Consider the following 14,714-nt stretch of genomic DNA (forward strand, 5'->3'; position numbering starts at 1 on the left):
AAGTATAAGTATGTATGCGTGTATGCGTCGAGCGCCTAGTATATGAATTTGAAGCAGGTGAATTACACGCAAGAGATAGAAAACACGCAAAAAAAAGTAAAAGCGAGAGAAAGAGAAGTGGCAGAAGTGAAGGATGATACACTCGCAAGAAAAATAATAGCCAAGACCCCGCACCCTACACGCTTATTTTTTTGGCCTCGTTTTGTATCAAAAATAATTGCAGCGTGTTGCTGAAACCGGACGTGCGGAGTTTCCTTCTGGTCTCATAGAACCTGTGAAGTCCGTGAAATCTGAGAACCCCCGAAAAACCCGAGCGCGGTCCGATCATCCTAGCTCTCTGCTCCTCTATTCTATTCGAGAAAAACGTGCTCTTTGCCAAAGCCAATACGAAGTGACACCGCTTGATGCTCTTTTTTCCTAACTCAGCTGCAAATTACCCTGTTAGCTGCGCAATGTCATACTAAAGATGGCTGGGGTGGTGGTTGTGGCCCAGGAACAAGCAAATGTACGCCAAATGAGCATTATTCATATCAATTGTTAAATGCACTGCGTCGCGCCTCTTCAGCTGGGCAGATGATGCGGGTAGACACGAGTTGAGTTTTGATAAACCTCTTGGTTTCCCACTTTTTGCCTGTCACTGTGTGAAATATCGTTTTTATCTTTTTCCTCTCGTATTTTCCAATATTTTTTATCTAAGCTGGCCCAGTACAAACAAATACACTTTCTGATTCGCAATACCAGTTTGCCACATATCATATCCTGAAAACCCCGACCAGTTCAACAGATCGTCCAGTTTGCTTGCACTATAGCACACTTTTATTTGCTGAAGAGCAACATACATTCGCAATGTCCGAGCGGAGCGTAGTCATAGTTGGAGGCGGGCTTGTTGGGTCGCTGGCAGCCTGCTATTTTGCCAAGCGTGGATGGAAGGTTGACCTGTATGAGAAGCGCCCAGGTACGTGTTATGGCAGCATCAGCATCAGCATCAGCATCAGCATCAGCATTGGCATTGGCATTGGCATTGGCATCAGCAGAAATATTGCTAATATCTCCTCCTCTGTTGGTTAGAGCAATGCGCGCAGTTGCGCACGACATGCCAACATTCCTGCACTGTTCTTCTGCAAATTTTTTTATCTCCATACGCACACATTTACAAGCACACGAATTGTTGACTCTCGTTTTCTTATACATGTAGATATCCGCCTTCCAGAGAACAATAATCTCGTCGAGCACCGCTCCATAAATCTGGCCATTTCCGAGCGTGGGTTTTCAGCACTACGGCGTCTAGACCCCAAACTAGAGTCCTATGTGAAATCGCTAGTCATTCCAATGCATGGGCGCATGATTCATGCGCTTAATGGCAAGCAAACCAGCCAGGCCTACGACGAAGTCTCCAAACAACACATCAACTCGGTTGGGCGCAGTACCCTGATCAATGTTCTCCTCGATACTGCATCCAACTATGACCTGGTGACGCTGCATTTCAACTACAACTTTGTGCAGGCCGATCTGGACTCTGGCCGAGTGGTTGTGCGGGACAATGACGGACAGAACAAGGAGGTTACGTGTGACCTGGTGGTTGGTGCCGATGGAGCATACAGCAAGGTGCGGCAGCGCATGATGGGAAAGGTCATGATGAACTACTCCCAGACGTATATCGAGCACGGGTACTGCGAGTTCTCCATGCCGCCGACAGATAGTGGTGATTATGCCATTGACCCAAATCACCTGCACATATGGCCGCGCGGCTCCTTTATGCTCATCGCACTGCCCAATTTGGACAAATCCTTCACCTGCACGCTGTTCATGCCCTGGAAGCAGTTCGACCAGATCAAAAGCAGCAAGGACGTCGTTGCGTTCTTCAGCAAGTATTTTCCCGACGCCCTGCAGCTCATGGGCCCAGATAACGTGTGCGCAGAATACACAGCCAACCCCAAGGGCTTTCTAATGTACATCAAGTGCACGCCGCATACGTACAAGGGCCGCACAGTCATCTTGGGCGACTCTGCACACGCGATGGTGCCGTTTTACGGACAGGGCATGAACTGCGGCTTCGAAGACGTCGAGACGCTGGATTCAATTATGCTCAGTATTCTGCAAGAGTCGGGGAACGAATCGGAGCGCACATCGGAGCTCTCCGATGACCAGCTGGTTCGCGCACTGGACGAGTACTCGGCTGTACGCTCGGCGGACAGCGGGGCCATTGTGGATCTGGCGCTGGATAACTACGTCGAGATGCGCGCAAAGGTCGTTGACTATGCGTACCTGTTCCGAAAGAGACTCGAGGCCATGCTGCATAGGATTTTCCCCAGGCACGTTATTCCATTGTACACTATGGTCAGCTTCACGTCTATTCCGTACTCGGCTGTCGTCAGACAATGGAATCGCCAAACTGTGTGGCTTCGCTGGTCTATCTGGGCCATATATGTTGCGGCTGCGATTGGCGTGGGCGCCATGTCTGCACGTATCCTGGGTCTGCGCGCGGCGCCCCTCGCCGAGATTGCGCGCATGCTTTCGCACAGAAAGTAAAAAAAACCAGGGCGGCAAGTAGCACATTAAGTGCTATGCTTTAACATTATTTTTCAACATTACATACCCTATACCCTTCTCTTTCTCTGCACAAGAGCTGGTTGATCTCGGGTTTTCACCTTTCAATGTGTAATAAAGATATAATTACGAATACGGAGAAACACACAAACACAATTCAATAGACACGGTATGACGGGTAGTACTCGCCAGGTCCCTCGGTATACTGCTCAGGAGACAGCTTGTACGTGTATGCGGTTCCAGGAACCGGAGGCATATTGGCAGCCGAGTAGATCGGGCCCTTAACCTTCTGCAGCGCCTCCACGACGTCCTTCACTTCAACAGCCGGCACAGTCGCAGCCTGTCGTTCTGCGCCTCCCTCAGCTGTAGCCGTAGCAGCGGGCGCTGCAATCTTCTCTGCCACACTGGGGCCCAAAAGCAGACGTCCAATATCTGACTGCGTGTACACCTCGGTCTGTGGGTAGTTGCGGCGCACGTCGCGCTTGTAGTAGTAGTTGTTGGAGATTGCAGAGGCCGGAACCACTGGCTTCTTGTATTCCGGCTGCGATGCGGGCGCTGGCGAGCGGAAGGTCGTTGTGGGGATCAGGGACTCCTTGTAGTCCGACAGCCACACCTTTTTGCCGACGTTGTTCCAAAACTTTTTGAGCATTGTGAAGTTTGATTCGCCTTGCGATTGGGGAATATAAAAGAGTAAAGAAATACGAATTGGAATTGTCAATTAAAGAGTAAGAATTGTAATTGAGCCAAATGCCAAATTGCCGCCCAGTTGCACTCAAAAAACCAAAAAAACGCATCTTATCGCTTTTAGATTGCGGCTCGGCTCGCTTGTACAGCCAAAAATAACAATGAAATAAAATGCAAGTTGCTTTCCTCTCTTCCTACTACACTTAACAATACCAAAGTGGCATCCTTTTTCGATTAGCTGTCTGAGTAATCAGCGAGCTAAGCAAAACGGGTGGGTGATGACTTGTAATTTGTAAACAAAAAAGGGTAAATTTTGTAAAGGGAATTCTTGTTAGAAAAGTGGCCCTAAGGGCGAAATAAAATAGAAAAAGAGGAAAAGGCTAATTTTGATACCATCTTATTAGCGGTTGCTACCACCACGCTGACCACCACGGCCGCCGCGACCACCGCGTCCGCCGCGCGCACCGCCTCGGCTGCTACCGCCCCGGCTGCTGCCGCCATTGTTCCTCTGACCGCCAGTGTTTCCGCCTTCATTTCTGTTCTGACCCTGGTTATTGTTGCTGCGCTGGCCGTCTCTGTTGCTGCGCTGCTGGTTCGAGCGGCCTTCTCGGTCGCCCTGTTGCCTGTTCTCGTTGTCACCGCCCTGCTGGCGGTCGCCAAGCGTCTGGCCGCCGTTGATCTTGAGCTCGAACACGCGCTCGTTAATGTCGGCAAACGAGTTGGCCTTGTTCGAGAGAACAAGCGCCGTCTGCTGCAGGCGCGACGAGGCCTCAAAGTTGGCCATGTTGAAGACCAGCACGCCGCTGACCTCGTCCAGGGAGGCCTGGATCTCGCTGCGGTACACCATGCGCGCAAGCAGCGCATAGACCTTGTTCTTGGGCATGCCGAACATAGCAGACAGATCCTCCACGCCGACAGACTCGAACTGGGTCGAGTAGGTGAACAGATAGGTGCGCAGGGCCTCGATCTGGATCTTGGTGGCCAGCATCTCTTTGATCTCCTCGCAGTCGGGGAGCAACGACCAGATCTTGATGTTGTGGATGTAGTCGCGGGCAGCCTCCCAGTCGCCAGCGGCAAGGGCCTTGGCAGCAGCCATGATATGATCGCGGGTGTTCTCAGGAGGGCCCAAGAACACCTGGCGCTCATTGATGACGAGCATGCGGCGGAAGACGCGGCTGATGGGCGTGCGGCGGGCCTCGGGGTTGGCGTTGGCGGAGGCCATGAACGGGATCTCGAGGAGCATCGACGACGTCAGGAACACGCACTCCAAAAGCTCTAAGTTGATGTTGATGTGGAACGGCAGCTGGCGCTGGCGCTGGAGCTGCTCCTCCTTCGGGGACAGCTGCTGCGTGCGCTGCTGGCCAACGCCCTGGGCCAAGAGTTCGCGCTGGCGGGTCGAGGACTCGAGCTCTGTGGTGTGCTCGAGCGACTCCTGGATCTTCCCAAGCCTGAAGGCGGCCAGGCCAAGCTGCGCCAGCGCGCGGTTGTACAGGACCTGCGTGTTGACGTCGGCCTGGTGCACGTTCTCCTGGAGGTGGGACATCAGCATCAAGTCGCGCGCGACGTAGTAACGCTTGTGCAGGGCGTGGTTGAAAATGTGCATCAGCATGGCACGGGTGCGCAGCAGTGGCTCGGCGTGGAGGTACAGGTAGGCGCACAGATTGTGGATGATGGCCTCCATGTCGCCAGCAAGCGAGACGGGGACAATCTTGGAGTCGTCCTTGGCAGGCAGCTTGGCAACGGCAGCCTCGACGTGCAGGTTGACCTGGTCGGTGCGGTAGTACAGGTGCTCGATGCGGCGGAGCACGATACGGCATACGCTCTCCTGGATGTTGCAGCGCTCAAAGTACTGCTGGGCACGCACAATGCTCGTGTATAGTGGCACGGTGTCGCGCATGCGACCGACATACTCGGGGGTGTGCGGGTCGATACTCTGCAGCGACTTTGTAAATTCGTCGTCCAGGCGGTCGATGAAGGAGATGATCGAGCCGCGCAGGGTGATGGTCTCGTTATTATAATTGACGTCCTCCTCGGTGTCGTGCACATCGCCGTCCTCGGAAATAGTAATCTGGCGGTTGTTCTCAAGGGTGGATAGCAGGTTATCGAGGTTGGCGCGCGCCTTGTTCCAAAGCTCGGGAGACATGAAACCGGCGGAGGGAACGTTGTCGAACTGAGCCGAGATGAGCGCCATCAGGACCTTGCACTTCTGCAGGGGGTTGCCAGCGACCGCCAGCAGTTTCTCAAGCTTTTCAATTGAAACAGTCTTGTCGGTGCTCTTGCGACCACGAGTGCTGGTGACCTCGAGCAAGAACTTGTTGAGGGTCTCGGGGCTGTATTCAGGGCCCTGAGCAGCCTTGCCGCCCTTACCAACGGCAGTAAAGCCGTCGTCCTCCTTGTCGTCATCCGAATCGTGGGCAGCTGACGACTGCACGGCCTTTTGGACTCTCTCCTTCTTCACCTTCTTGTTGGCGCCCTCGTCCTTGGTCGGGGTCTTCTTGAGCCAGCGGGAGAAGCCAACGCTGGGACCGCTCTCATCCTCCGACTCGGACTCGGACTCGGACTCGGATCCCCAATCGGACTCGCTGCCAGACTCAGAGTCAGCATCGGAGTCCAAGTCGGCAGCCACGGGCGCGCGGGGTCTGGCGGCAGCAGCAGGAGCCGCCCGCTCATCCTCACTGTCGGAGCTGTCATTGTCGGATACAGCCTGGGATGCAGCCTGAGACGCGACGTTAGACTTGGACTCGACCTCGTCGTCAGACGCGGTGGGGTTGGCCCGCTCCTCGGCGACCTGAGCAGAAAAGTCCTTGTACTTGCGCAGGCGCTGCTTGAGCTGGTTGAAGCCGCGGGCCTCGGTGGTGCTGAGCTTGCTGAGACTGGCCTTGTCCTTGTTACCTTCTTCCAGCGAGGTCTCGATCAGGGCCAGGGCGCGGATGAACACGCGGGGCATGCTCTCGCCCTTGAGAATACCAGAAAGCTTCTTCGCAACAACCTTGACCTTGTCAAAGTCACCCGAGACCGCCTGCCATTTGCTGTCGCGCGCAGATTGTATGATCGATTTGGACAGAGCGAGGAGCTCCTCAGTCTGCTTCTGCCTGGGGGTCTTCACCACACGCTTGACGTCCTCATCGTCCGAATCCTCGGTGAAGCGCGAAAAGCGGCTGCCACCAGCGGGGGCGGCGGTGGTAGTCTGCTTCTGCGGGGACTCGTTGTCGGAGCTGTCGGAAGCCGACGAGTTGCTGAAATCTGACTCTGACTCTGAATCTGTGTCGTTGCTACGGAAAAAGCGCGACATGGTTGCTGATTTAAGTTGGAAAGAGTGTATCCTTTTCGAATCACTCTATTAATTTAGTGTCTTTAGTTGTGGATTGTCTGCTGGCGCTGATAAATGCGTTGACGACTGTAAGCTGAAAAAACCCGTTTGCGCGTGTGTGTATTTTGTTGATTGTAGTCCGTTTAAAACTAGAATCTAGAAAAAATAATAGAGCCTATAGATTCAGATAAAAGAATATAAAATACGGACAGGGGAAGTTTTGAGTCAACTGAAATGATTCGAAAAAAGGCAGGTAAAATGAGCTGGAAAAAGGTCTTGTGTTCTTAAGGTGCAGGTACTTACAACTCTGTCCTTTACGCTCGAAAAGAATAAAAGGAAAACGCCCTGCGCAATTGAAAATATAATATAAAGAGCAAAAAGAGAATGGTGAATTCAAAAAGAAAAAAAGCTCAGGGTAGTGAATATTGGGGCTTTGCGAAATAATGATTAAAAAAGGTGCAGTTGGGTGGGCAATTGGCACTTTCAAATTTGCAAGTACACTACTCTGCTGGCAGTTCATGCAGCCTAAAGCCTGAGAACCAATGCCATATTCAAAGCCAAAACCCCAAAAAATTAATGCTGGCATGAAAAATGTGGCCCAAGAAAATACGCGTTGAAAATTTTTTCGCTTGCTCGAACAAAAAGTAGAAAACTACAGCTGTAGGTGACTTTGTCTTTTTCTCTTTTTAGCCAATGATTGCAGTATAACGTGACCACTAATTTGATCAACTATGATTAGAATCAACATGTCGTTCACCCCCAAAATAATAAGCACGTGGCCATTGACGTGCATGCAAGGCCAACCTCACTTTGGTGATGACAAAATGGGACAAAAATGATTAATTAGACAAAATCGAAAAAAAAGCAAACCAAGCTATAGACCAAAATCGCTGAGCACAACTCGCTTAGTAGCCGCCATAGCCGCCCTGCTGGTATCCACCCTGCTGGTATCCGCCCTGCTGGTATCCGCTCTGGTTGCCAGGGTTGAAGCTGTCAAAGCCGCTGGCCTCGCCGCCGGCCACAGCCTTGTAAGTGTGGGTTCCGTAGTCAGGAAACTTGATATCGGCAATCATAGAGGCGTCCTTGGTGGCCTGCTCAATGGCAAGATCGCGGGAGACGCCAGACTGGAAGTTGTGGCTGCTCTTCTCAAAGTACTTGACAGCCTGGGTGGCGGCAAAGGCGACAAGCAGCTTCTTGATGAAGCCATGGTTCACCTTCTTGCCCTCGTTCTGGGCTTTGGTCTGGTACCAATTGAGCGCGGCCCATGCAGCAGCACCACCTACAAATAAGCACAATGTGCAAAGTAAAAAAGAGAATGGAATGGCCAAATGGATGCAAATAATAATTAGTACAGGTGAATTTGCGAGCACTATTGCATATGTGCGGACAAGTGCAGATGCAGTATAGTCGGAAAGCTGAATGTAAAAGTTCTAGATATTCTGGAAAGTGCCAACGAGGAGACAGATTGCAGGCAAAATGACATTCATGCCTGCCGCGCACACATAAAATAAAATGAACGAGTAAAGAGCGCGCCCCCTGCAAGCTGACCAAAATAGACAGCAGCAGCGCAAGCAAAAGCAAAACCCAAGTCAAGAAAATAAGCGAAAATAAAGCATGACAACCACAAGATAATGCGTTGCGGTGCGGTGCCAAGAAAAATAAAGTTGGCAAGCGCTCGTACGCTCGCTCATAATAAAATAAAACAAAACGGTTTATGATACTTACCAAGAAGCTGATGGCTAGTCTTGGACTTGCCGCCGGCGTTGCCTCCGCCAAAGCCAAACATGCCGCGAGAGCCCTCCTCGTTAAACTCGCCGTCCTGGCCGACAAGGTTCTGGAACTCCTCAAATCCCGCCATGTCGAATCCCTCGAGGTCGCGAGCGCTGTTCTGGTTCACGTGGACATTGCTCAACGCAGCAGGGTCAATGCTGCCGCCTGAAAGCTGCCGGGTAATATCCTCGACAGACATGTTTTCGTCAAAGTCGAAGGGGTTGGCATCGCCGGTCCTGCCTCCCTGCTGGTACCCCTGGTTGTATCCACCCTGTTGCTGCTGGTAGCCCTGGTCATAGCCTTGGTTGTAGCCACCCTGCTGCTGCTGGTAGCCCTGGTCATAGCCTTGGTTGTAGCCGCCCTGCTGCTGTGGGTAGCCCTGGTTGTAGTTGTCCTGGTTGTTGTAATAAGACATGGTTTAAAGAATGGAAGAAGGCTTGTTATTATTAAAGTGCAAAACAATCAAAGGTGTTGAAAGAAGAAGAAAAACGTAAAGAAATCCGTACGAGGAGGCATCACATCACAGGCAGACTTTATATACGCGTTTGCCAAAATGGAAGTAAAAGAAAATACGAAATGATTGCACAAAGTGCAGAAAATACCTGGGCGAATGCCCGCCCCTAAACCTACCGCCCCCTTGCGTTTAGCACCTGCCCACCTCATCCGGTCACTTGATTTCCAGAATGGAAGAAGCGGTGTACCGCATCTAAAAATACATTATTCCAGTCACATCTCTTGAGGGAGCCCTCATTGTTTTTGTTGAGATAATTGGTTCATTATTTTTGTCATTATGCTTTGCAAAAACAGCAGCAACAGACAAAAGCAAAAAGAGTCAGCCGTGTCTTGGCACACCTCCTTTTCCTCATTGCTGCCAGGCGGGTGGCCAATTGCAGCACTTTCCCTCATTTTGCCACTATAGTTGAGGAATATAGAACATTCGCATTGGGCAAATAGTAAAAATAAAGACGAGTTCTCAACTTTGCAAGTTAAGGGTATAAGATGCACTGTAGAAAAATCAGGCTCGAATGCTGCAGATTTGGAGAACGCAAAACATGCGGACTTGGCGAGAATCGGCTTGTCAATGCGCCAACTATCCAGCCGCGATTTTTACTACTCCGGTTTTCCAGCCAGTCTGCAAATGTTGGCACGCGCCCACTCGTAAACTACAAAATTTAATCCGTGAATCGGGAACGCGCGGATGAGGCTGACGGAGATTCCTCGGTAAAACCCGGTGCTCCCCACCTTGCTGTAGATACTGCGCACACACTGCCACGCGCTCTTGTACTCCTGAGTGCCCTTGGGTTTGAGAACCTGTGACTGCATGGTTGATTTGACAAGGTCAACTGGGAAAATGAGCAGCCATGACACTACACCGCATGTGCCGCCCGCCAGCATGTGCGTCAAGGGGCCAGTCGTGTCGGATCCAGTGAGCCTGCGCAGTGTCTCCTTGACTGTCTCGTACGATGCAAAGTATATCGCTGTTCCACTCGAGTCGCGCACTATAATGCAAAGAATACTTTTAGTTTTATATTGTAATTCGCCATACATGCACACAACCGGACGTTTGGCAATCGAACACACACACACACACTGGTACCCATGGCGCTGTCAGTCAGCTGCAGCATGCCAACAGTAACATTGGTATCGACTTACGAACGTGTAGGCCAATTCCGTAATAAAGCCCAGAAACACCCTTGTGGCGGATAATTTCGCGGCAAACAGACAGGTTGGACCCAGCCCAGCGAGGCGCAGCGGAAACCCGCCTAGACACATGCGACGACGATGAGATGGCTGCGTTCGTGCTTCCAGAAGCCATTCCGACATCTTTGTTCAAAAGGTTCGCTAGCTGCATCTGCACTTTTATCAGCTCCAGCGGACAACACAACACGGATATGATTGCACCTGAAATGCTGCCAGACACTCCAGCGCTCAGCGCGACTGATCCGACTGTTTTGCGTTGAAAGTTGGTCATTCCCAGCGAGTGATTGCGGTCTTTGTAAGGGTCGTGTTTTCGCAGCCATTGCTTTGTATGTTCGAAAACTGAAAATGACATGGATTTGGCCGCAGATGCGGTAATCAACGGCGGGAGCAGCCCTCGGTACAGACCGCCAATACCCTCCTCGGCAATTGATCGTCGGGCGCAGGCCACCAGCGACGGGTAATGATATGTTTGCATTCTAGTTTTGAGCGAGTCAAATGGGTATCCAGCCAGCATGCCGGTCACCGCCGCCGTTATGGCTGAAGCAAGAGTGCGGTTCTCGTATAATACCATTCGCCATCGTGCCAGATCAGGTGAGGTTACTAATGGAGGTGCGATGCTGATATCTGTTTGTAGTATCGAATGTGTACCGAGACGCTGGCTGCTGCTGTTGATGTTGCTGTTGCTATCACTGGGACTGTGCCTTTGATAACCAACTGTCGATGTTTCATCTTGGTCACTCGGTGTGTTCGCCACTGGCCTATCAGCCGGCACCTCCTGATTGCTGCTCGGTATTTCGTCGGGGTGACTCATGTGTACACTAATGGCAAAGTGCCTTATGCTAATCCCAGATCACTGCTCTAGTTAGGCTTGGCTGATAAGGACTTCTGCGATTTTGAAAGTTTGTCAAAAACCGCTTGGCAAAAGTGCAATTTTGAAAGCAAGAGTGTAAGAAACAGGCACGCACCGGTAGTCACGGAGAGGCTGTGTAAGCTTGGTCGGTGGGAGGCTGCCTTTATAAAGATCGCGCTGGTTTGTAAAAATCGGGGGAGATAAACGAATAAATGTAATGCGTAGGCAGGGGAGGACCAAGCGAGTGATGATATCCTTATGTGCTGAGTCCTGCTGGCACGAATTTGTAAGAATGTGAAGCGAGTATAAAATACAGCGGTTGAAATTCAACCGTAAAGCGAATATAAAAAGAAGGTATTTAGCAAAGTTTCTGAAATATAGAGAAAAATAAGTTGAAAAAAGAAGGAAAAGGAAAAGCAGCAGCGGACTTCACACAGACCACGTCTAAAAACTTTTTTCTCCGGATTTTTTATTTGTTTGTCCTGCAGAGCGGATATTCACAAAAACCTCAATCCCAATATAAACCTCAACTCCTCCCTTTCTGTGTTCTGTTCTGCTCACCTCAGCTCTGTTTTGTAGGCTGCTCTAAATAACGTCTGGCCGACATTTCTCCCCCACACAATCGACAGATAGCCATTGACTTTTCTTGCAGTCACCGATGCACGGATACATTGTTGAACTGGTTGGCCCAACTTGAATCTTTTATTTGAAAAAGGAAAATATCAACCCGAGCGGCAAATTAAACCAGCCGCATTTAGCCGAGGACAAGGGCATACACAATGACAACGACGTTGACGGCAATGAGAGGAATCCGCATGAGCGTCCGCACCGCTGAAATGAGGTTGATCAATTTGGCCTTTACAGACTCTGTGTCGCCATAGAGTTCTGCGCTGTTTCGCGCCCATCCAACTACAAGTGCGTGCGTGTGAACAAGCAATAATAAAATTGTAAAATTTTAGTGGGTTTTGCCTGTCTGTATTTTGTGCTTAGCTAAGGGGTCCTTCAAATGGGGATTGAACTGGTCATTGCGAGCGACGCTTACTTCTTGCCAGAAACCGCTCCTCATTCAAGATGGCGACTGCATTGAGGAGCAGAATTACTATGTAGAAAAGTGTGCCAAAGCCAAACATTTTCTAGTTCTGTTAACTTGCGAATGTGTTGCGTCCGCAGGAAGAAGAAGAAGAAAAAGTGTAGAATAATACAACGACAAGTAATGCAAATATGAATCGAGGTTTTGGAAAATGCAGAACAGAACCTGAACCTTGGGATTTTTGAACTCGCGCTCGTACCAAAATTCGATGTGTCATGCAAAGTCGGCTCGCGACTCGATTACAAAATGAGAGTCATACACTACACTATAGGAAAAGAATGAGGCTGCAAATATACTACAAGCCGACATCCTTCCTCTATATGGATTGGCTACCAATCTAACGTGTTTAGAAACTAGTGGCAATAGACTACTATGGTTGACGATATTAATCAGTTTGCTGCCCCTTTTGAAGAGAAGAAGCAGGGGAAGATAGATTCTTACGCACACGCTTAGTCTTGGGCTTTTGTTTGAGCAAAGTCTTGGGAGTCGCTGTAAACCCGGCTTCAGCCAACTCTGACAATGCCTTTTTGTGCAAGAAACGAGGAGGACAATTGCCTGTAAGCAGGGCATTGGGGATAATGCGAAAGTTCAACACTGCAGCCATGTCACGATTCCACTTCCGTCTGCCTGATGGCACTTTTTTTCGCCATTTTAAGCTTGGTTTTGTCGGCCCTGAAGGGTTTCAGACACTCCCACATTGTGCACTGGAGCAAGCGGTGTCATAAATTTTGGGAAAGCTTCTCTACCATTAGAGTTATATTAACGCCTGTTGCGGCTACCTACTGCTGCTGTTTCTGCTGTTGCTGTACCGCTCCCAATTTAGCTCAGCCAGCTCATCCCGCAGCTGCTGCTTAATTTTGAGGGAAATTTTGCTCTTAGACCAGCCCTTTTCCTCCCCTATCCACCAGATGAAATCAGCAGACTGTGGGCAAATAGGCATCCGCTAGTTGAGACTCTGCTGCACACTATTAATAATAGATGTGGCATCGGCCGCAGTTTTAATTGCAACAGAAACAGCAGTGGCTGCTGCTGCGACAGACCCAGTGGCTGAAATGGTTGCAGCTGCGACGGAATTGTATGAATATAACTGTATTGTTAAGCGTCACACTTAACTCACAACAAAAGCACCATTTAAACGCAAACGTTAAATACTCCCCAGCATTTTCAAAAATCCAGAATTTCTGATACTTTAGGCTAAAAAACTGGGAAAACGGTTTTTTTGAAAATCCCCCGCTTAAAAAAATCTGGACTTTCGCTATAAATGTCTGGAAATTCTAAAAAATACATTTCCGCTAGTGTATATAAGAAGTCAGCTGCCAAAGGGTTAAGAGAAATGTTAATTCAAATATATTCTCTCGCTTATTACACCCTATATAAATATATTTTATTATTTTTTAATGAATATTTTTATCTTACATTCAGTTTATAAATTTAAACGATTTTTAATTATAATTTCTGACAGACTAATGTTGAGCAACCTGATGATATGGAAGTGGATGTTGATGAAGACCCGTTTCACGATCCTTAACCTCAACATGCCAATTAACAGGGCATAGATGGCACCATGCAGGATCAAATCAGGGGACATAATAATGCCACCCTGATATACACCCCTATTCCATAATGTATATGGTTGGACGTGCATATGCGAATATCATAGTCTTGACACGTCAAGACACCAGCCTGTCTGCAGAAGTACCAGTTTTTGCCAACGGAGTGTACAATTGGTGAAGTGCACAATAAAAGCAACAAGACATATGTATAAGATGATGTCGGCCTCAATTACACTTTTGATTCCATTGATAATAAAACCATAAATTAACACCCCATCTTTCTAACACTACCACAGTAGTGCTCCCCTACTACCCCCTCTTATTATAACACTAATGTCACCATTATAAACAATTCTATTGTATAATAGTGGAGATATTATACCCGCGTAATTGTTTTAAAAATTGGATTATGCACTATTTTATCAAATAACCTCGTTTTTTCACTGACATATGTGTTACAAGTGGTAATTACAGACAAAATATGTTTATTTCTTCACAGGGAGAACAAGGGACGAAATATTCCATATCATCCCTTTTATTCGTTCTTCTATGTGGTAAATATAAAACAAATAAACATTAGTTCCTTTGCTGTTAATACTTAGAACAGCTAAAGTTTTGACCAAGCCATTGTATTTTTTATCAAACTCTGGTTGTAATATATGCCAGAAAATTATTTAATCTATCAACATGCAGACGGGAGCTTGTTTCACGATTCTCGATCTCAACACCCACTTCCATATCCTCGGGCTGCGCAACAACAATTTTACTATGTTTACTAAATAAATATTTTATTGAGACTACGAATAACACTAAGGAAACCCACTTTGTGAAATCGCAACGTGCGTACAATATCAAAAAAATGAGATTATATGCGCCAGCGCTGTCACGTGATGTATTTTAATTTTGGCATCACTTTTTTTTGATGATCAGCAACCAGCCAAAATACAAAGATGGCTGAAATCACAGCAGCAGTGTGGGTTCTCCCTTTTCTCTTTTTTCAGATAATACTTTTTTAATCAACCGCCAACACGCATACTTTCAGGTAAGTAAATTTACACATATGTTTGAATTTTTATACTAATTATTTTTGGCTTGTCAACTTGCCTCTCGATTATATGAATACAAGCGAGCGGGCGTACTAGTGGGCTGATTGGCTGGGCTGACACTGGTTGCAAATTTATTTTTTATTTTTTATTTTCCAATAAATGA

At 48.6% G+C, this 14,714-nt stretch overlaps 6 protein-coding genes across 6 annotated transcripts; 1 reads left to right on the forward strand and 5 right to left on the reverse strand.

The window, feature by feature from the left end:
* Nucleotides 1-846: 846 nt before the first annotated feature.
* On the forward strand, nt 847-2,529 carry BX661DRAFT_169321 (FAD/NAD(P)-binding domain-containing protein; the record flags this gene model as incomplete). Its single annotated transcript, XM_051533507.1, has 2 exons — nt 847-955; nt 1,196-2,529. 2 exons carry the CDS (start codon nt 847-849, stop codon nt 2,527-2,529), a joined length of 1,443 nt encoding a protein of 480 aa, XP_051393878.1.
* A 143-nt stretch (nt 2,530-2,672) lies between these two features.
* On the reverse strand, nt 2,673-3,271 carry BX661DRAFT_178485 (uncharacterized protein). Its single transcript, XM_051534932.1, has one exon. It carries the CDS (start codon nt 3,194-3,196, stop codon nt 2,705-2,707), a length of 492 nt encoding a protein of 163 aa, XP_051393879.1. The 5' UTR covers nt 3,197-3,271; the 3' UTR covers nt 2,673-2,704.
* A 360-nt stretch (nt 3,272-3,631) lies between these two features.
* BX661DRAFT_140964 (eukaryotic translation initiation factor 3 subunit 8 N-terminus-domain-containing protein) lies at nt 3,632-6,523 on the reverse strand (the record flags this gene model as incomplete). Its single annotated transcript, XM_051532869.1, has 3 exons — nt 3,632-3,699; nt 3,871-5,677; nt 5,933-6,523. The coding sequence occupies 3 exons, from the start codon at nt 6,521-6,523 to the stop codon at nt 3,632-3,634; spliced, it is 2,466 nt and encodes an 821-aa protein (XP_051393880.1).
* An 839-nt stretch (nt 6,524-7,362) lies between these two features.
* On the reverse strand, nt 7,363-8,811 carry BX661DRAFT_178489 (uncharacterized protein). The gene is made up of 2 exons (XM_051534933.1): nt 8,267-8,811; nt 7,363-7,820 (listed from the first exon to the last, which is right to left on the reverse strand). Exons 1-2 carry the CDS (start codon nt 8,724-8,726, stop codon nt 7,447-7,449), a joined length of 834 nt encoding a protein of 277 aa, XP_051393881.1. The 5' UTR covers nt 8,727-8,811; the 3' UTR covers nt 7,363-7,446.
* A 610-nt stretch (nt 8,812-9,421) lies between these two features.
* Nucleotides 9,422-10,583, reverse strand: BX661DRAFT_140853 (mitochondrial carrier domain-containing protein; the record flags this gene model as incomplete). Its single annotated transcript, XM_051532864.1, has 2 exons — nt 9,422-9,827; nt 10,081-10,583. The coding sequence occupies 2 exons, from the start codon at nt 10,581-10,583 to the stop codon at nt 9,422-9,424; spliced, it is 909 nt and encodes a 302-aa protein (XP_051393882.1).
* Nucleotides 10,584-11,616: 1,033 nt separating this feature from the next.
* BX661DRAFT_169326 (Yos1-like-domain-containing protein) lies at nt 11,617-12,556 on the reverse strand (the record flags this gene model as incomplete). The annotated part of the gene is made up of 3 exons (XM_051533508.1): nt 11,617-11,771; nt 11,905-11,961; nt 12,394-12,556. 3 exons carry the CDS (start codon nt 12,554-12,556, stop codon nt 11,617-11,619), a joined length of 375 nt encoding a protein of 124 aa, XP_051393883.1.
* Between the last annotated feature and the right edge of the window lie 2,158 nt (nt 12,557-14,714).

This window comes from Kickxella alabastrina (genome assembly GCF_025024165.1).
Source record: "Kickxella alabastrina strain RSA 675 chromosome Unknown BX661scaffold_4, whole genome shotgun sequence".
NCBI lineage: Eukaryota > Fungi > Kickxellomycota > Kickxellomycetes > Kickxellales > Kickxellaceae > Kickxella > Kickxella alabastrina.